Here is a 22804-nt window from a genome sequence, read left to right as displayed (position 1 = left end):
TTTTTAATAATGAATTTCAAAGCGCTAAAGCTTCATCTTCAGACATACAGCTTGAAAACTTTTTAACTTTGAACATACAATCATTTTTGAAGTAGATGCGATCTTAGTCAGAAATAGATTAAAATTTTGCTAATAATAGATGCTACATTTTCATGTCCCTATGAGCATGACACTTAGATCAAATCACTTTGTAGCCAAAAATCAAGTGTCAAGCCTCCCTCATCCTCCATTCCCAATTTGGCTTAGGTGTACTTCTTTCTTTTCCAAAAAACATATACATGCTTGGAAGGTAACTCAATGTATCTCTGTTACCAGCATTCAGAGGGCCACCTAGACAGGTTGAGGGGGCTGATTACGTAAAGTCTTTTGTAAATTCACATGCATATTTTAATTTATGTGTTAGGGAACTTTCCAGATAGACTCTTATTTCCTCCACAGTTCTTGAGAAACTGCCTCATTATAGTGTTGAGGGCTAGTCTATTAAACCTGACTTTTAGGGGATCCACTGTACATTATTTTTTATCTAAGTTTAGGAGGCAATCTGGTTACACTTCCTTTAAATTATTGTTATTGTTATTATTTCACAACAGCATGGAGTGATGTATAAAAACTTACTTCATCTACAACTGGCTGGCATTAACTTGTAGATAAACACTGTAATCTTTACTTTATACTATGTTTGTGAGACACATAGGGGAGGTCTTCTAGCAGATGGCTCATACTGTTGATAAATAAATAAAGAAACCCAGTTTTTGTGGTAAGCTTTGTTTGCAAAGGCAACAGCTTCTCACAATAAATTTCAGAATATTCAACTTTTCACTGAAGTTGCTGACTATAAGGAAACATGAAAAATAAAATGTTCTCATTGTTTTGTTAATATTTTTAATTAAGTAATATTTTTGTACATTGCAGGGAGAAATTCAGAATGTGTCAAAGTATCCAGTCCACTGGGAAACTTCAAGTGTCACCTACTTTGGTAAACATCTTGACTTCTTAAATCTAGTAACTTAATGGAGATAGGATTATTGATTATGTCATTAAGGAATTTTAATGAGAAAACTCTTTCTGATCAGGTCTACGATTTCACTTCAGATGATCTGCAAGATCTTGGTGAAATTGGGAGAGGAGCTTTTGGTACTGTAAATAAGATGGTGCATAGGACAAGTAATACAGTAATGGCTGTGAAGGTACTATAACTTCAACACAAATAGAACAGTCAGCACAATTATAAAGTTTTTCATCTTGAGTTATGTTGTTCATTGTGATCATTGTTATTGTTGTTGGCAGAGAATTCGCTCTACAGTAGATGAAAAGGAACAAAAACAATTGCTAATGGATCTTGAAGTTGTTATGAAGTCCAATGAGTGTCCTTGTATTGTCCAATTTTATGGTGCCCTCTTTAAGGAGGTGAGTTTAAATTGAAATAATTTGCCTTATACATTCTTTACTCTTGTTATGCTGATTTCACACTGCGGCAGCACAGTAAACTAAAATAGTGTTGTTAGACCAGATAGATAAAGATGACATAACTATTTAATGAACCCAGAAATTAATCAGTTTTGTGTGACAATTTATAATTAAAATATTGAACAAAATTGAAGTGTTTAATGCTTTATGTTGCCTTTATAACTATTTCTCCTGTAACATTGTACAGACCCAATGTCAGAAGTAACACCAACCAAGTTTTTTTCTGCTTTCATATGAAGAGATTCGTAACAACACTGAATGAAGTACAGAACAGTACAAAGGCTCATAACTATAGAACACATCTGTATACAGCCTCATGGGTAAGCTTATGATAACTAAGTAAACATAAGTTAGACCAAGGGCCTGGCGCGCCAGTGTTATGTTGGGCTGATGTGCGCATAGCATGGCGCTTGCTGTGCCATCTGTCCAACTTGTGAGGCGACCTCTCTAAGCAAGCCTTGGAGATAGTTGTGTTGCACAGTGTTTGATTATGCGCACTCACACTATAGAGTTACAATACTCCTTCTTCCTTGGGCAAAAGTTTTCACTGTGGACATGTCCATGTCTTCACTGGTAGGTGACAAATGCTGAAGCAAGTGTTGTGCAGACACAGAAGAATAGGGTCTGAATGGCATGGCATGGACAGACCCGGCACCCACTCCTCACAAGAGGCTGTAAGGCAGCACTGGTGATAATGCTGCTGTATCTATGTCTACATCCAGGCAGGTACTCCATGATGGAGGCAGTAGAGAAGGCGATGGTGGTGGTGGTGGTGGTGGTGGTGGTGGTGGTGGTGATGGTGATGGGCTGTGGAGGTAGAGGTGGCCCAGCACTGACAAATAAACCCGGTGGTGGTGACACCCAGAGCAAAGACGGTGCTGGACCTGGAGGATGCATGGAACATGCTGCGGGGCCCAGCACAGTCGGCCACATGGGTGGAGGGCTCTTCTGTGTGCTGTCTGTCACACGTGGATGGAGCTACTCATAGTGACGACGCCAAACCATCAAAGGTGCACACGATACAGAGGCGGTGGCCTCGGTAGCACTGGACGACTGCTGGTATCCACTTAAGTTACCTGCCAAACCACGGGCAAAGTGGATGGAATCGATGTGAGGTGGGTGCTGGTGGATAACTGGGAATCTGCTGGAGCATAGAAGGGGCTTACGGGGTTGGTGACTTTGAAGTAGCTCTGCTGGACTATAGTTGCCAACTGGAGTAAACATGTTGAACTCAAGAACCTATCAAGGGCTTCCTTGGGAAAAGATTGAGTGATACATTTTTTGTCAGGATTTTGAATGTATGGACCAGCTGCTCCACCTCTCCATCGGACTGGGATGAGAGGGGGGGGGGGGGCTGTAACATGCTGAATGCCACTATTTGTTCAGATATCTTCAAAAATCTTGAGACACAACTGTGTGCCGTTGTCCGTCACAAATGTATAAGGCAATGCTTCTAAGGAAAAAATCTTCGAGACTACGGTGACCAGAACTGCTGTGGATGTGGACAGGAAATGAACCACATAAGGGAATTTTGAGAAAACATCAACTACTACAAGCCAAAAGGAGTTACCGAACAACCTGCAAAATCAGCATGAATATGATCTCATTGTCAGTACCTGCTCAGAACGTGTGGCAGTAGGCAAGCAATTTTGTATGAGAAATGCCCCAGTGATCCAGGTGGAGAAGGCACATGATACCCCACGAGTGGAATCACAACCCTGCAGACAGCCTCTTTGGTAGCCGACAGTTGCACACCATCAAGAACTGAGAGGCGCTGATGGAGATCATAATAATTATGCAAAGGATCCAATGCTCAGCCAGATGGTGTATCCAGCCAGCCGTGGTGGAAAAACTGAACAACCTGACATAAGACAGGATCGGCTGCAGCTGCCACCAAACTCTAAAAATTGGTAATGAGAAAACTGTCAATGGTGTTTTGGGCTTTGAGATCTAAATGGAAACACAACAGTTCATCCTGATCAAATTCTGGGTCATAGCCAATCTGCAATTGAGAAGGAGCATCCACCATAGCCTGTTGTGCTGTGGGTCGGAAATGAATCGCATAGTTATCGAGTGACGGAAACAGAGCCCAGTGCTGCAGGCAATGGGCTGCCTTGTCCGGTAAAGATGCCTAAGGACTGTAAAGAGAAACCAGAAGTTTGTGATCAGTAACCAAATGAACTTAGAACCATATAGAAAAACATAAAATTTTTTGAATCTGTACACAATAACAAGGGCTTCTTTTTCTATCTGTGAGTAGCACTGTTGTGCCTGATTCAAAGTTTTGGAAGTGTACATAGTAGGGTGTGTGGAACAGTCAGCATATTTTTGTGCAAGAATGTCCCTCAGGCCATACTGAGAGGTTCTGTAGCAAAAACAAGATGTTTCTGTGGTTTGAAGGTACCTAAGAAAGATGACGAGTGTAATTTTGACCATAATAAGGTAAAAACATGTTTGCAGATGGGTGACCAGTGAAAAGGAACATCTGTATATAAGGGACCATGAATGGCTGGGCCCATGTGGCTGCACCAGAAAGAAATTTATGGTAGTATGCAGTCTTTATGAGAAAGGCTTGTGACTCTTTGACAAGGTAGGACATGGCAAAGCTGTAATGTCCTCTACTTGCTGGCATAAGGTCTTGACGCCAGCATGCAAGACTTCAAAACTGAGATAGATGATAGACAGCTGAAAAAATTGTGATTTGTCCAAGTTGCATTTCAAACGGGCAACCTGTTGCACTGTGAACTAGGGACAAAGGTTCTGTAAATGTTCATCTGTTGATGAAACCTGAAACCACAATATCATCTATGTAGTTAATGCACCTTGGCATGGTGGCCAAGAGTTGCTCCAAAAATCATTGAAAATGGCAGGAGTCCTAGACATGCCGAATGGCAGGTGCTGGTATTGATAGTACCCGAAAGAAGCATTCATTGTGAGGGCACAACTCCAAGGAGGTATTCACTGTGAGTACACATTTGGAATCATCATCCAGAGGCAGTTTTAAGTAGACTTGTGACAAGTCTAATTTGGAAAAATATTGCCCCCCCCCCCCCCTCCCTCCCTCCAGAAAGCCGTTCTAAGAATTTGTCCAGATGGCGTAAGGGATACGTGTCAGTAATGTACTGTGAATTTACAGACACTTTAAAATCACCAAAGAGCCGGATGTTGCCATTAGGTTTGTTGACAATTACCAACAGAGTAGACCATTCACTCGAAAAGACATGCATGATAAAACCCAAAGACACAAGTTTATTTAGTTCCAATTTGACTCGTTCCCGTAAAGCTACTAGGACTGGACCAGCACAAAATAAAGTGGGGGGGGGGGGGGGGGGGGGGGGAGGGGGATCAGTTTCATTATGAAGTGAGCCTTGAACTGGTAGCACACCCTAAAGCTTCTGAAAACAGGGACGAATATTCTGAGCAAAGCACATCCAATTGTTGGTACGAAAATTGATCCAATAGCAGATGCACTTCATCAGAAGTAGAGAACCCAAAGATTTTGATAGTATGTAACCCAAATAAGTTTCCAATGTTGACACCAGCTACTACTTCACATGTCAAACATTGAACAGCTGGTTTGTACTCTACGGGAGTAGAGGACTGCCCCAATGTACGTATTGTTGTTTGTTGTAGCTCACAAACTGACGAGACACAGGACGATCCTGGTGAGACGAGATCCATATAGGTTTGAGAATTTTAACAAAGCCACTGCTGCACCCTTGTCCACTTGTATTTTTAAAATCTTGTCCATCACATGTACTTTAATGTAGAGCTTGTTGGGGGCTCCCATCACTTGGGAAACACTGTTCATGTCCATGTTTATGTTTGGTGAAGCAGGTTGAGTTGCACCCAGACGCAGTATATCCTCTTTTTTTATGAAGGTCACTTGTCATCCAATGCTTTGGGCATGCGGCCCTCCCATGTTGAACAAGACAAGAATGGCACAATGGAAGAGGAACATGTGGCAGTGGTTGTGATGCTGACTGCTATTGCTGCTTGGCATGGCGCTGCCCCATGTGGTGTGGAGGCCGTGGTTGCGTGACCATGACATCATCTTTGTGCCATGAGTGAAATGACAACAGCCTAGGAGGAGAGCAAGCAATGGTGGTTACTTCACACCATTCTTCTATGTGATTAACCGCTACTGTGGATATTTTAAAAGACTGAGTGTTGTTCAGAACATTTGTGAGAGAGGGGTTTTCACATTGTAAAGCACATTCACAAACTTTCCTGTCAGGGACCTGGCATATTATAACATCTGAACCATTGAATCAGCATATGAGTCCCAGTGGGCCTCAGTAGCAAAGTGACTGTGATGGCTAAGCATAAGAAGTTCTGCTGCCCAAGCTCTGTACCACTGTTGTAGCTACTTCTGCAATGGTGGAAGTCAGTGCGAGCAATAATAACATGAGTATGTTTGTAATGATAATTAGAGATCGACTAACACATTCAGCAAAAGAGAGACTGGTAGGTTCATGAAGAAGAGCTCACTTACACAAAACTTGATAAACACAAGGAGACATCCATGACAAAAGCAAAACTTATATAAGTGGGGGCTGGCATCTCCAAAACCTTGAAAATGTTGCTGAAAGAGCTTTTGATATGCACCCGAATCTTCTACAGAATCAACATAGTAGAATCATCATATGGAGAAAATATTGGGGGTTGTATCAGTCGTGGCGGGACCTGGCACATCAGTGAGTCTGTCAAACTGTTTGGTACCACAGAGAGAGCCTGTTGCTGGTCAGTGAGAGCTCACTGTTTCTCATCAAGAGATTAAAGATCTTCTTCTACTGACATGTTGGTTTTATATCGAACCAAGAAACAGAAGACACATCAGAACACCATACTCATTGCCGAGCATCTTGTAACGTTGTACAGAAGCAATATCAGAAGTAATACTAACCAAGTTTTATTGTGCTTTCTCATGGAGAGAGTCACATTAACACTGAATGAAGTATAGAATGATAAAAAGAATCATAACCATAGAGCACATAAATATGCAGTCTCATAGGTGAGCATACAGTAAGTATACATAAGTGAGGCCGAGAGCCCAGCACACTGGGATTATGTTGGGCTGTCGTGCACACAGCAAAACACTTGCTGGATCATCTGTCCACATTGTGAGGTGACCTCTCTAAGCCAGCTGCAGAGGCATTTGTATCACACTGTTTGATTTTGCATATTTCACACTATAGGTAACAACAAGTTTCATGCCAACTTTATTAATTACTAATGTTTTTGGAAGAAGGAAAGACCTAAATGACATCAAAGAATTTCTTATAAATCCTGTTATACATATTGTTGTGCAAGAGCAGTCAGTTTAGATAGAAAGCATATCAAGTTTCTCATGAATTTAACCTGTTGAGCTAATTTATTTGATATTATACAATGTATGTGGCTATCTTATGTTGTTATCAGACATGAATGCTATTGCCCAGCACACACACTCATTTGCAACTTGTTATATGAGATGTATTTTTGATGATACTGCAACAGAATCTGATAAAAAGAGAGTAGATACCAGCTTTTTTATGCTAAAAGTGCGAACTTTGAGTACTGAGGAAAACACAGGAAAATCGTAAATTAGGATTTGGATTTGGAAGCTGCTAGAATTACACTTTGGAAGATCATTTGGAATGAGCAGAAAAGCTGTGTAAGGTTGCATTTGTTTTTGAGAATTGTGACAAATTAATGATGATTACAGGTACGTCATCAGCATTTTGCAGGACATAGTTTATTGAATGTGTTCATACCATATTCTTACATTAGTAAGTAGTTGGAGTGATAATCTGAGTGATTATTGTGAAGAATGACAACATTAACATTTATTGTCTTAATATTAAAAATCCTGAAAACCCATATCTGAGAATTTCATGCGACAGCAAAATATTCATACATAAATTATACAGCTTGCCCCAAGAGTTTTCGTTGACACAGTTAGCAATTTCCAGTAATCCCTGCAAACCCCCCCCCCCCCCCCCCCCCCCGATCCCTTAAAAACTGGAACTCCCACGTATAAAATAACTTCAGACATCTGATTACTTTCCAAATGAGTTAATGTGTTAAATAACTGAGGATGAAAACCTTTATGTTTGATGACGCAAACACCCTAATTATGTTGGTTGTATTAGGAAGGGTTACACCGTGTTTGGATGGGACTGTTTGGGCACCCTTCACTGTGGCGTGTGTTTCATTTGATCTTGATTTGGCAGCATGTATATTTTCATCTGCAGCTTGCAGCCAATCAGTTACAAATAGTCTTCACCATCAAACTTAAATAGAATATCTCTTCGGACAATTGTTGTACTCAAGTTGATAATTATGCGTTTGATGAAAACAGATCACTTTAGCATTGAGCCAAGATAGCAATAATTACAATTGATATACGTAACATACTCTGTAGGTTTTGCAAAGTAATTTTTGTTCAAGTATGCATTATTATAATTTGCCAGCACATTTACAATACTGAACAAACATTTAAATTGCATTTATTAATACTAAAAACAATTCTCCATGCTCAGTGGTAAAAACTTGCAAGAGACACACTAGTCAACAAGTTCAGAATGGTGGGGGATGGGAGGGGGCAGCAGTTGTAGTGCACAGTTAAACCTCTCTTAAAATGAGAACTTGTAAAGGAGTCTATAACGTTCAATGCCCACAGGCACAACCGATAAGCAGTATAATTACAACTAGTTGCACATGACCAAACTACAATTCACATGTGACATACAATGACAAGAAGTTGCACTGTCACAACTGTTGCCCCTTCCATACGCTAGCTGCATTAAAATGTGATGAACACATTACCAACACCTGTTCATTTTAACACACCACAGCTGCTGGAAATGAGCTAGACAAATTACCCTATGATATCCAAATTATTATCATTCATGGTGAATTATAGTTAATCCACTTGCAAACTTAGGTCTAAGCCAACCCTTGTGCAAGGAAATAAATCAGGTAGGAACCAAACCCGGGACCACGGTGAAAGGTCAGAATGAATGCCGGTATGTGAACGTGTGACCAGAGAGTTCCTTAACCATAGCTCATAAAGCTCAAACCAAACTAAATGCCTCAAAAGATCACTGGCTAGAACCCAGTTCCAAGGTTGTGTAATTTCTTACTTAGTATTTTCATCACGCTCACAAGTACAAGTCTCAACAAGAGAGGACAACCAAATTGACAGTCTTACAGTTAGCAAGCAAATAGGTTGTGAACAAAATAGAATATACCAATTCAGTACAAAAGTTGTTGATTGAATTGCACCTCTCCTCGTATGTGTCCCCCTGTGGTAATTTATTTACTATTGAATATATACGCCAAAGTTTCATTTACATCTGCTTGGTCTAACCATCCACAGCACACCATACTATACAGGAATTTAGGAGAACTGATTATAAATGCCACATTGCAAATGCCTATGCAACTGGTATGGCAGATTACCAGTAATGCTACAATAGGTGGCCCATCTTCCCAACTTCTATTGCAGTACAATGGCAGTTGTGGTGTTTTCATATTCTAGCTAGCTAGTAGTCAAATTATGTTTTTTCCACAAAGAAGGCCTTCCTTTTCTGATGCCAACATCACACAAGCTAGCATGCTGCTCTACCAAACCTCCTCGGCTTTGTCACATAGGGAACCACAAGGCCCAGAATCATGATCATCTTTAGGGAGCTCAGCCGAACCACACCAATTGTTAAACAATGATGTCTTTTATAATTACAGGTGGTGATGAAGAATGTGTATCTTAGCAGCTCTGTACTGGCTGATAAGAATTTTGGTCTCAGCCTAACGTTAACTAATATGTGACTTTAACTATCCGCACGTTGAGTGACATATTTTTAGTGCTAAAGAATTAGCAACATGTCTATCAGACAAGCACCATGGGCAGTTTGCAACATTGACTGTACTGTAAAGGAAGATTAGGGTTTAACATCCCATCGATATCAAGATGGAGCATGTGCTCGAATGTTTCAAGGCTGGGAAAGGAAATTGGCCATGCCCTTTAAAAGAAACCATCCTAGCTTTTGCCTTAGGCGATTTAAGGAAATTGTGGAAAACCTAAATCACGATGGCCAAACCATCGTCTTCCCAGTGTGAGTTTGGTGTGCTAGCCACTGTGCCATCTCACTCAGTGACTCCATAGTAAATAGTGCTGGACATCTACTTGATTGGTAATTGTGTTGTTTCAATAAAGTGACAAGTTTGTACAGGACAATAACTCCCTGACCCAGGAAGAGTTCAAAGTTAGTGGTTGCTATCGAGATTGTCAGCAGTTTCTTGCAACGAAGATTGGCACTCTCGTGTTCTTATATCTACATTTTCCGTAGTATAAAATTACAAAGAAACGTAATGCATTGCCAGTACTTATATTTAGGGGATGAAATACCACTGATGTGATGGTAAATTGTAAGCTCCTCCCCTGTTACACTCTTGCTGGATATGATTTTTATCCTCCTCCTCCTCCTCCTCCTGATGGGTGGGCTGTAGGAGGAGTTGGAGGAGGAAATTAGTGTTTAACAGCCCATCAACAATGACCTTATTAGAGACGGCGCACAAGCTAGGGTTAGGGAAGGGTGGGGAAGGACATTGGCCATGTTCTTTCTTAGGAACCATCCTGGCATTTGCCTGAAGCAATTTAGGGAAATCACAGAAAATCACCATCTTCCATCCTGTCCCTGCCCAAAAGATAATGACAGAATTACTAGGAAATTTTGCTCATGTTCTTTGCCATCAATGTAACACTTTAGTAACATCTAATTCATAATTAGTTTCCTTCTGTTTTCCACAGCACTGATAATACGTGCACTACTCACACAAAAATATGAGAGCTCTGCAATCTCACTTAACTGTAGATACAATTTATACGTTAGTATATTGATCTGGCTACCACTGTCCAGAAGTCCATCAGTTGTAATACTATAAACATTAATGTCAATAATGAGCATCAACACATCTTCAGTATTACTTGGCAGCTTATCCATTCTCTATGTACAGTTACCCTCAATAGCAGCACCTCTGTCAAAACTGGGTGAAAAGTTAGTGATGGGAATACTGTGATAATGTAGTTTACTCCATTCACCGTTGCAGTGCACAAACTTTAATTGCACTCGGATGCTGTATAAAATACTTTTTATGCCCAGTTTGAGTCTCATGTATTTCAGTTATACACAGATAATGAGTTACCACATACCACACTTGTTGATGTCCTGTAATATTGTTTGATTGCACAGTTGTTTATGGGTGGCAAGTAAATCATTAAAACAGTCACTATGTAAGTCATTTTATATAAGTCATTCATTACACTGTCCTTCCAATCAAATAATCATATCAGAATGAATAAAATATGCATATTATCAGTTATGAAAACAACACACTTTTGTCACAGTAGGTGATAATCATAATTGAAGTTTAACACAGCCACTGAGAATATTTTCACAGCCAAATTAATCATTTATCATTTAAAACATTCACTAAATTATTTAAAAACTCTCAGTCATGAATGTTACACCAAACATGGGACATATATTTTTGTATGTTAGATGTTAACAAAGCACAATTAAAGCTTTATACTTCTGAGTAGGCGAATAGGAAAAGAGGATTCATTTTTAGCATGAACTTTGAGATATAGTAATAATTTCTGTGGAATTATAATGGTTAGTTTGTACAAATATGTGATTCTATTTCAATAGCAATGTTTGAAAAGATGATGTTAGTTTCTCAAAATTAAAAGAGTACAGGTGTTGCTAATATATATGTTCATTGTTGGTTGTATGAATAGTTTATTTATTTATACAGCTTGTTCATCTGCATTATTATCAGGAATTCAGTAATTATATGTATGTTTACATATGAACAATAACAAACTTGAAATTACCCAATATTTCGTGTTTAGCACAGTTTTCAAGCAAACTAAGTAGCTCATTATATTCCTAAACCAAAATAATGTAATCCATTTGTATAATAAAAAGGATGTATATATGTGTGTATGTTTCACATCTCCTCCTAAACCACTGGACCAATTTCAACCAAACTTGGTACACACATATCTTACTATAAGGCAACCATTACAGTGGGGCCTAAGAATGACCTACCTATCATAGTCCAGGTGATATGACGGCTTAAATAATGAGATGCGTGAAAATTTATTACTTCTTTGCTACTAATTCTATTCTCAACACATTTTGCAGACAGTATACACATAAGCCGCTGAATGTACCTACACTTACAAATCATTGTATGACACACAGTGCAAGAGATAACCCTTACTCCAACAGTTCTCGTCTTTCCTCAAGAGACTGCGGTTTCTAGTAAGAATTGCTTTTGCAGTTACAATTAACAAGTCACAGGGGCAGTCTTAAATACTGAGGAGCAGATATGACAGCTCCACATTTCTCTCTTCAATGACTTTGTCACTCAAGGGTGGGTTCACTCAAGAATGTATTCATTGTTCCTTCTGGACAGGAAACTAAAAATATTGTTTATAATCAAGTTCTGAGTTAAATAAACATTACAAAAAATTTGTGTGTTGCATACTACGTTTCTTAATGTGGATATTGTCTTTATACGTTTGTACATTATATGTATTTCTTTGTACGACTGTTTCATAAACTCAAAGGTGTCTTCATGAATAGATGTAAATGAAATTTTTTCAGTATTACATTATAAACACAGATCTTTTATTGGTTTTCATTTCTATGAGAAAACTGCCAAATTGAATACCCAGGCAAAGCCATATTTGTTGTCAGTAATTAAGCTTTTTAGGTGCTGGGAATGTGTGATATAAGTGACAGTATTGAAGATACAAGTGATGGAAGAAAAACATAACAATGTAAAGAATCCTCCTGCTTTGTCACAACTTCCCACTCTCACAAGTCATCCCTTATGCCATAATCCATACCACACTGATTATTATTAATGGCAAGTGCTGACGTGTTGACTACACCTACACTTTCGATTTGAGTCCCACCCAATACTGCACAAAGTTTTAACTATGAAGGTCATACTGGTAAGCATTCATCATTCCTTTCTCAACCCATTGATCTGTCTTGTTTTTGTCTGTCATCTGTTACAATCTTCCCTATGTTGTCAGTAATCTGCATTTCTACATGCTCCGTTTTCCCTTCTGTCAAAGTGATTTGGTGACCCATAATTTCTGTGAAAACTATCTTCATGTGGTGAAAAACGTCTTACAGTTTCCTCTACCAAAATTCCATCTCTTTATGTTGTCTCCTTTCATGATCATTATTATCCATGCAATATAATGACACGTTTCATCAGTTTCATGGTGCAAAGACAAATCCGTTTTTGCTTGTACCACTTAAGGCAATCTTCGAATTAAAATTTCTGTTAACTAATTATCTTTTACTGAATCATCTAAGTATGCTTTCATCCAAATGCTTTTGAAAATATTCTCACATGATTACTGCTTTGTGAGTGTAATTTTGTGATGACAATAATGATGTTTTGATAACCCACTGATGGTTTTGCAACCAATATTTGTTAAAAAAAAGCTGATTCAAATTCTTCAAAAGTTTCACATTTTTCAAATGCCTTAGGTGCCACACAGGTAAATGGCAGTTTTTAAATAGCTCACACATGTTAGTTTCTGTCTTTCTGATCATATTTTAGGGAAAAGATTTCAGATGTGTTTGATGAAAATCACTGGATACGTGCCATGAGCTGATTTGAATTCCTGAAGTCTTCTCAAATTGTAACCTTTGATAAGACTCCAAGTGTGATAACTAGACCTTGGATTCTTAGGTCATACAAAGCGCATTTTAGACACCTAAAATAGGCTCTTTCAGTACCTCATTTAGGCTATATAAAACATAAAAAGCACATTACATATGTATGACAATATTGTTAGTCATTAAAAATACAGACAATGAAAAGAGGCTGTTTCACAATATAGCCAGCATTATATTACTTTACTGTTCAAATGGATCCCAAATCTTTTTACTTTTTCCTGGACAAAAATACAGTATAAAAAACATATAGGCATAGGTTGAAATACGTGAGTTTAATAAATACCTGATAAAGCAGTGGTTTCAAACATTCAGATCATAGTCATCATAACAGTAAATAACTAAAACCTTCTCTAGGTTTTTGGCACAAAACACTGTGGTTGTAACGCCTAAATTTATATGCTGAAAAAGGATGTCTACACCAATGGTGGTCAACCTAGTCCTCTTTTTAATAAAAATGTTATGTTTGGTAAGTAACTATTATTATATGCTGTGAATTTTTGTAACTCTGCTTATTATTTTTATACACTAAAGTTACTTCCCTACTTTATAAATTACCATTACTATGGAATGGTGACCAGTTAGTAAATTGTACTACAAACAGAGGTACATAAATGGGTGGCAGGTAATAAGGGTTGATTACCTCTATTCTACATCAGCGGATGTGTCAGGGGTGTGCTTCACTTCTTGTACATGTTGACTGGAATGCTGCAATTAGGGGAGCTTGATTTTTGCTAAATATGGATTCTATTGCACTTGAGTCCTGTTCTCGGCATTTTCTTCCATTGAACTGTTCATGAACTGAAACTAGAATGCATTTTTATCAATGAACATGTTACTCTTTATATGTCTGTTGGTACACTATGTACAAGGTTATTTTGGGAGGTGGATAAAAAAAATTGACATTCCTACAATGAGAGTCAGTGTATAACAAAGGTGGGAGGTGTGGATCTTTTAATGCAATGCCTAGGCAGCTTCAACTCTCCCCTTGTGGTGTCGTCCCCCCCCCCCCCCCCCAAGTTAGCTCAGTTCAAGGTCTATGAATATCTTTTTGGAAACAGGCAGTTAACCAGGATTCTATGAGCTACAGATTCTGTCCCCCCCCAATGTTGTTCATGCTGCTCTATCCTGTGCAAGCCTCTTCATCTCTGAGTAACTACTGCAACATACATCCTTCTGAATCTGCTTACTGTATTCATTTCTTGGTCTCCCTCTATGATTTTTACCCTCCATGCTTCCCTCCAATACTAAATTTGTTATTCCTTGATGCCTCAGAATGTGTCCTACCAATCAATCCCTTCTTCAAGTCAAGTTGTGCCACAAATTCCTCTTCTCCCCATTAGTAACATGTTCTACCCATTGAATCTTCATTATTCTTCTATAGCACCTCATTCAAAGCATCTATTCTCTTTTTATTTAAACTGTTTATTGTCCTTGTTTCATTTCCATACATGGCTACACTCCATACAAATACTCTCAGAGAGGACTTCCAGACATTTAAATCTATACTCAATGTTAACGAATTTCCCTTCTTCAGAAGGAAAAGGTCTGCGATGGTCGCAGCTTAATATGTAAGACAAGCAATGTGGAACAGAAACAGCATTTATTTTATTGGTTCAACAAAACATCTATCTTGATAGTTATTAAGTTTTTTATGACCATATGCACTGATATTCAGGCACACCTTCAAATAAAATATAAACTATACTACTCAGATAATATGCATGACCAGTGTAACCTGCTAGACATGTGTCCACACATTTGACTCAGTATCAAACATACTGCTGTGCTGAATGGTTACTGGATGCTGGCACACACCAAACTACGCCCGTTGTTGAAACCAGAAAAAGACAGCGATGTATTTTCACATTCACACAATGTATAATTCAGAAAAGTCATCAAAAACGCACATACACAGGTACATTACTCAATAAATTCACCAAAAACTGGAACGTCTCATGTACATGTATATCTCAGAAAATGTTAAAAGTAGAGAAAATTATCCCTAGCTTTTAAAACTGTTAGGTTTTGGAAGGGGGGAAGGAGGAGCCAGTTACTCAGACTCATGTTTGAAAGGGTTGCACCTCTTACGAGATTAAAGTGACACAAAAGCGAGAGGGGTGGGGTCACATTAGGAGTTCAAATGTAGTACATATTTAACCACTGTACAAGACTGAGTGAGAAGTAAATATGGATTAAGAGAAAGAGAAATAATAAGTGGAATGAGTAGTCAGTTAAGAATAAGAGGAAATTCATAAAGGAGCTGTAGAAAAATTAAAATGAAAAAATGACGAAGACAAAGAAGAATTATAATTAATAATTGAGTAACATACTACAAAAAACTAACATAAAAATATACCAGTAAAGAAATATTACCAATCCTTACAACTAGTGGATTCCTCTCAGACCAGTCTGAGTGACCTGCCCCTTCTTCTTACCCTTCCAACAACTATCCCTCTTTTCTCCCTTAGTAAGGAACTAACAGTTCTGAATGTGAGGAAAAGTTTTCTCTGCTTTTAAATGTTGGCATTGACAGTAATGAAATTTTGCCTCATGAAACTAAGTATTGGCCAACTATTCTGTATCCATGTAATTTACAGTTTTGTCAAGTGAATTACTATAACATGATAGTTTAGAATCAGTGATAGAACACTGTGCTCACACAGGCTTTTCTAATCTGCTGTGTGCCTTCCACCACATGCTGCTGTAGAAATTGAAATGAGCAAAATACTCTGTGATCGTATAACAACATGATTAGATTAGATTTACTTTCTTTCCACTTGATCTGTAGTGAGGAGGTCCTCCAGGATGTAGAACATGTAAGAAAAACAATAATACATGACAAATATTTGCAACTAAAACAAATAAGCTAATTAACCTTCCACAGGTCCCAAGTGTAATGATCGCCATTTTTTTTAATTTTATTTTTAATGAACACTATATGAAAGGATTATTTTACAACACTCATTTACTAAGATTGCATTAATGCACTAAATTTAAAATTAAAAAAAAGGTTTTTTTGTTTATAAGGTAATAAACATATAATAGAACTACTACAATAGTTATTTACAATGAACACATTATTGCACTGAAATGGCGCAGAAGTTAGAGAGAGAGAGAGAGAGAGAGAGAGAGAGAGAGAGAGAGAGAGGGGGGGGGGGGGGAGTGTAATCTGGAAAGTTATTGTGTGTTCCTGAATAATGCACACCTTTTTGTACAAGAGTAAGTGACTTTAAATCCTTGTGAAGATCATTCTTACTTCTAATATTGATTTCATGACCTGAGCTGTTGGTTTGAAAAAGTGATATATTTTTAATGACAAATTTCATTAAGGAATAAATATATTGGGAAGCAGTAGTTAGTATCCCTAGTTCCCTAAACAGGCCTCTGCAGGATGTTCTTAAGTTCACACCACATATAACTCATATTTCAAGTTTTTGTGCCCAAAAAACTTCAGCTTGGCGTGATGAATTACCCTAAAAAAATAATCACATATGACATTATGGAGTGAAGTAAGCATAGTATGCCACCTTCTTAATTTTTAGTCACATTGCAAATAGAGATTTGTTTCAGCAGTTCTGTGGTGTGCTCCTCCCAATTGAATTTATTATCAAGCTGTAATCTCAAGAATTTAACACTGTCCACTTCTTCTATCTGCTTGTCATCATATGTTAGGCATATACTCGTGGGACACCCCTTACAAGTTCTGAACTGCATGTAGTGTGTTTTTTCAAAGTTTAGTGACAAAGAATTGGCTAGGAACCAATGATAAATGTCCACAAATATTGTATTAGCTGATCTTTGCAAGACTACACTTGATTTGCTATTTATTGCAGTGTTTGTATCATTGGCAAACAAAACAAATTTGGCACCTTGTAATGTTACTCGTGAAAGGTCATTGACATACACAAGAAAAAGTAAGGGTCCGAAGATGGAACCTTGTGGGACCCCACACTTAAACAGAGGCTTAACTTCAGCATATTTCAACCATTCAGGAAATATTCCACTGATAAATGACTGGTTACACAGGTAGCTTAATATGTTACTTAACTCAGAATCACATTCTGTAATTAACTTTGTTGATATTTCATCATACCCACTAGATGGTTTTGATTTTAAAGATTTTATGATGGACATTACTTCTGCTGGGGTAGTGAGGGTCAGATTCATATTATGGAAGTTACTTGAAATGTCTGGTCTGAGGTATCCCATGGTAGTATCTATAGAACCTGAAAAAAACATCTCTTCAGTAACAGCTATAAAATGTTTGTTAAAAAGTTCTGCAACATCATACCCTTCTGTCGCCAATGTATCATTTACTCTTAATGCTGTTTGCCCCTCTTCATGTCTGGTTCTACCAGTCTCCTCCTTCACTACATCCCATATAGTTTTTATTTTGTTATCTGGTTTGACTATCTTTTCCTTGTAATGTACACTCCTGGAAATTGAAATAAGAACACCGTGAATTCATTGTCCCAGGAAGGGGAAACTTTATTGACACATTCCTGGGGTCAGATACATCACATGATCACACTGACAGAACCACAGGCACATAGACACAGGCAACAGAGCATGCACAATGTCGGCACTAGTACAGTGTATATCCACCTTTCGCAGCAATGCAGGCTGCTATTCTCCCATGGAGACGATCGTAGAGATGCTGGACGTAGTCCTGTGGAACGGCTTGCCATGCCATTTCCACCTGGCGCCTCAGTTGGACCAGCGTTCGTGCTGGACGTGCAGACCGCGTGAGACGACGCTTCATCCAGTCCCAAACATGCTCAATGGGGGACAGATCCGGAGATCTTGCTGGCCAGGGTAGTTGACTTACACCTTCTAGAGCACGTTGGGTGGCACGGGCTACAGCGGACGTGCATTGTCCTGTTGGAACAGCAAGTTCCCTTGCCGGTCTAGGAATGGTAGAACGATGGGTTCGATGACGGTTTGGATGTACCGTGCACTATTCAGTGTCCCCTCGACGATCACCAGTGGTGTACGGCCAGTGTAGGAGATCGCTCCCCACACCATGATGCCGGGTGTTGGCCCTGTGTGCCTCGGTCGTATGCAGTCCTGATTGTGGCGCTCACCTGCATGGCGCCAAACACGCATACGACCATCATTGGCACCAAGGCAGAAGCGACTCTCATCGCTGAAGACGACACGTCTCCATTCGTCCCTCCATTCACGCCTGTCGCGACACCACTGGAGGCGGGCTGCACGATGTTGGGGCGTGAGCGGAAGACGGCCTAACGGTGTGCGGGACCGTAGCCCAGCTTCATGGAGACGGTTGTGAATGGTCCTCGCCGATACCCCAGGAGCAACAGTGTCCCTAATTTGCTGGGAAGTGGCGGTGCGGTCCCGTACGGCACTGCGTAGGATCCTACGGTCTTGGCGTGCATCCGTGCGTCGCTGCGGTCCGGTCCCAGGTCGACGGGCACGTGCACCTTCCGCCGACCACTGGCGACAACATCGATGTACTGTGGAGACCTCAAGCCCCACGTGTTGAGCAATTCGGCGGTACGTCCACCCGGCCTCCCGCATGTCCACTATACGCCCTCGCCCAAAGTCCGACAACTGCACATACGGTTCACGTCCACGCTGTCGCGGCATGCTACCAGTGTTAAAGACTGCGATGGAGCTCCGTATGCCACGGCAAACTGGCTGACAGTGACGGCGGCGGTGCACAAATGCTGCGCAGCTAGCGCCATTCGACGGCCAACACCGCGGTTCCTGGTGTGTCCGCTGTGCCGTGCGTGTGATCATTGCTTGTACAGCCCTATCGCAGTGTCCGGAGCAAGTATGGTGGGTCTGACACACCGGTGTCAATGTGTTCTTTTTTCCATTTCCAGGAGTGTATTTGCTTTGATGTCCATATTACAGTCTTTTAATATTTTGCAGTATTTCTTGTAATGTGCTATAGCATCAACATCAGAACTGTTTCAGATTGAGAGATATACTTTTCTTTTTGTTTCACAAGATACCGATATTCCTTGAGTAATCCTTGGCTTCGTTGTAGACTTTGCTCTAATGTTGGTTAGATTGGGGGAAAACCGTTTTCAAATAAGGTGGTTATTGTTGTGGTCTTCAGACCTGAGACTGCTTTGATGCAGCTCTGCAGCTCTCCATGCTACTCTATCCGTTGCAAGCTTCTTCATGCCTTCGCATTCGGGAGGACGACGGTTCAATCCCGTCTCCGGCCATCCTGATTTAGGTTTTCCGTGATTTCCCTAAATCGTTTCAGGCGAATGCCGAGATGGTTCCTTTGAAAGGGCACGGCCGATTTCCTTCCCAATCCTTCCCTAACCCGAGCTTGCGCTCCGTCTCTAATGACCTCGTTGTCGACAGGACGTTAAACACTAACCACCACCACCACCACCATCTTCATGCCTGAGTAACTACTGCAACCTACATCCTTCTGAATCTGCTTAGTGTATTCATCTCTTGGTCTCCCTCTACAATTTTTACCCTCCACGCTGCCCTCCAGTACTAAATTGGAGATCCCCTGATGCCTCAGAACATGTCCTACCAACCGGTCCCTTCTTCTTGTCAAGTTGTGCCACAAACTCCTCCCCAATTCTATTCAATACCTCCTCATTAGTTATGTGATCTACCCATCTAATCTTCAGCATTCTTCTGTAGCACCACATTTTGAAAGTTTCTATTCTCTTCTTGTCCAAACTATTTATCGTCCATGTTTCACATCCATACATGGCTACACTCCGTACAAATACTTTCAGAAACGACTTCCTGACACTTAAATCTATACTCGATGTTAACAAATTTCTCTTCTTCAGAAACGTTTTATTTGCCATTGCCAGTATACAGTTTATATCCTCTCTACTTCAACCATCATCAGTTATTTTGCTCCCCAAATAGCAAAACTCCTTTACTACTTTAAGAGTCTCATTTCCTAATGTAATTCCCTCAGCATCACCCGACTTAATTCAACTACATTGTATTATCCTCATTTTGCTTTTGTTGATGTTCATCTTATATCCTCCTTACAAGATACTGTCCATTCGATTCGACTGCTCTTCCAAGTCCTTTGCTGTCTCTGACAGAATTACAATGTCATCGGCGAACCTCAAAGTTTTTATTTCTTCTCCGTGGATTTTAATACCTACTCTGAATTTTTCTTTTGTTTCCTTTACTGCTTGCTCAATATACAGATTGAATAACACCCGGGAGAGGCTACAACCCTGTCTTACTCCCTTCCCAACCACTGCTTCCCTTTCATGTCCCTCGAGTCTTATAACTGCCATCTAGTTTCTGTACAAATTGTAAATAGCCTTTCGCTCCCTGTGTTTTAACCCTGCCACCTTCAGAATTTGAAAGAGAGTATTCCAGTCAACATTGTCAAAAGCTTTCTCTAAGTCTGCAAATGCTAGGAACGTAGGTTTCTCTTTCCTTAATCTTTCTTCTAAGATAAGTCATAAGGTCAGTATCACCTCATGTGTTCCAATATTTCTACAGAATCCAAACTGATCTACCTCGAGGTCAACTTCTACCAGTTTTTCCATTCGTCTGTAGAGAATACGGGTTAGTATTTTGCAGCTGTGACTTATTAAACTGATAGTTTGGTAATTTTCACATCTGTCAACACCTGCTTTCTTTGGGACTGGAATTATTATATTCTTCTTGAAGTGTGAGGGTATTTCGCCTGTCTCATACACCTTGCTCACCAGGTGGTAGAGTTTTGTCAGGACTGGCTCTCCCAGGGCTGTCAGTAGTTCTAATGGAATGTTGTCTACTCCCGGAGCCTTGTTTCGACTCAGATCTTTCAGTGCTCTGTCAAACTGTTCACGCAGAATATCATCTCCCACTTCATCTTCCTCTGCATCCTCTTCCATTTCCATAATATTGTCCTCAAGTACATCGCCCTTGTATAGACCCTCTATATACTCCTTCCAACTTCCTGCTTTCCCTTCTTTGCTTAGAACTGGGTTTCCATCTGAGCTCTTGATATTCATACAAGTGGTTCTCTTTTCTCCAAAGGTCTCTTTAATTTTCCTGTAGGCAGTATCTATATTACCCCCAGCGAGATAAGCCTCTATATCCTTACATTTGTCCTCTAGCCATCCCTGCTTAGCCATTTTGCATTTCCTGCCGATCTCATTTTTGAGATGTTTGTATTTCTTTTTGCCTGCTTCATTTACTGCATTTTTATATTTTCTCCTTTCATCAATTAAATTCAATATTTCTTCTGTTACCCGAGGGTTTCTACTATCCCTCGTCTTTTTACCTATTTGATCCTCTGCTGCCTTCACTATTTCATCCCTCAAAGCCACTCATTCTTCTTCTATTGTATTTCTTTCCCCCATTCCTGTCAATTGTTGCCTTATGCTCTCCCTGAAACTCTGTACACCTTTTGGTTTAGTCAGTTTATCCAGGTCCCATCTCCTTAAATTCCCACCTTTTTGCAGTTTCTTCAGTTTTAATCTACAGTTCGTAACCAATAGATTGTGGTCAGAGCCCACATCTGCCCCTGGAAATGTCTTACAATTTAAAACCTGGTTCCTAAATCTCTGTCTTACCATTATGTAATCTATCTGATACCTTCTAGTATCTCCAGGGTTCTTCCATGTATACAATTTTTTTCATGATTATTGAACCAAGTGTTAGCTATGATTAAGTTATGCTCTGTGCAGAATTCTACCAGGCGGCTTCCTCTTTCATTTCTTACCCCCAATCCATATTTACCCACTACGTTTCCTTCTCTCCCTTTTCCTACTATCGAATTCCAGTCACCGATAATTATTAAATTTCGTCTCCTTTCACTACCTGAATAATTTCTTTTATTCAAATATGGTAAGCACTTTAATAGCAAAAGTGTTTCATTCATGCCATGAACACTGTAAGGATCATTCCATTGAATGTCTCTGAGGAGTGTCATAAACCTTGCAACTGTGTTGCAAGAAATGGAGAACAATATCCACACACTTTTTGTTTGTAGTTTTCATTGAAATATGTGAGAAACAGTGACAGGTAGCTCCACAAACACAGAGAGGTACTCACAGAGGGGAATGTAATGTAATGGATGTGAACCATTGTTGCCTGCATTATGTGGCTAACGAGAGAAATGTGGCCTTATTTTGTGCTTCTTGGTTTATATTGTAAAAGTTAAGGCTGACATACAGTTTACTACTACTTGGTCATCTTTGATACTGTGAAACACATATCTTCTACTGCAAGCCCTTTGGTTTCCATGGTTTTCTTGCCTTTAAGATCTTTGGGAACTTGTTCAGTAGATGTTTCACAGTAGAGAAGATGAGCAATTGCTCATAGCTCTTGAGGAATGCATTTTAGAGCTCTTGTTTACTAGACTTCTTTTCTTGTTTTGGTCCATACGACCACATCTGAAGGTTGTCTGTCCAACAATCTTAGTGACTACAGTAGTGGTACATGTATTCCACTGTTAGAGGTATCAGAATGCTTTTTACTTATAACTTTTGACTCTCTTTTGTGAACCAGGGTTCTTTACTTGAGACTGATACATTTATCCTTCTCCATCACCCTTGAAAGTCTGTAACATCATCATGAGATTGCTCTGTATATTGCTTCAGTAAAAATATCAATTTTCACAATGT

The 22804-nt window shown here is 39.6% G+C and overlaps 1 protein-coding gene across 4 annotated transcripts in view; it reads left to right on the top strand.

The window, feature by feature from the left end:
* The window catches only part of LOC126458009 (dual specificity mitogen-activated protein kinase kinase 4-like), a 128953-nt gene that overhangs the window by 91257 nt on the left and 14892 nt on the right, over nucleotides 1–22804 (top strand). For all 4 annotated transcript variants that reach the window (XM_050094788.1, XM_050094786.1, XM_050094787.1 and 1 more), the window contains 3 exons: nucleotides 913–976; nucleotides 1074–1187; nucleotides 1288–1407. In XM_050094788.1, the coding sequence (XP_049950745.1) occupies nucleotides 913–976; nucleotides 1074–1187; nucleotides 1288–1407 (298 nt within the window). The remainder of the gene's footprint in view (nucleotides 1–912; nucleotides 977–1073; nucleotides 1188–1287; nucleotides 1408–22804) is intronic.

Source organism: Schistocerca serialis, chromosome 2, assembly GCF_023864345.2.
Source record: "Schistocerca serialis cubense isolate TAMUIC-IGC-003099 chromosome 2, iqSchSeri2.2, whole genome shotgun sequence".
In the NCBI taxonomy this organism is placed as follows: Eukaryota; Metazoa; Arthropoda; class Insecta; order Orthoptera; family Acrididae; genus Schistocerca; species Schistocerca serialis.
The sequence above is the reverse complement of the archived record's forward strand: the minus strand, read 5'-3'. Positions and strand labels throughout refer to the sequence as shown.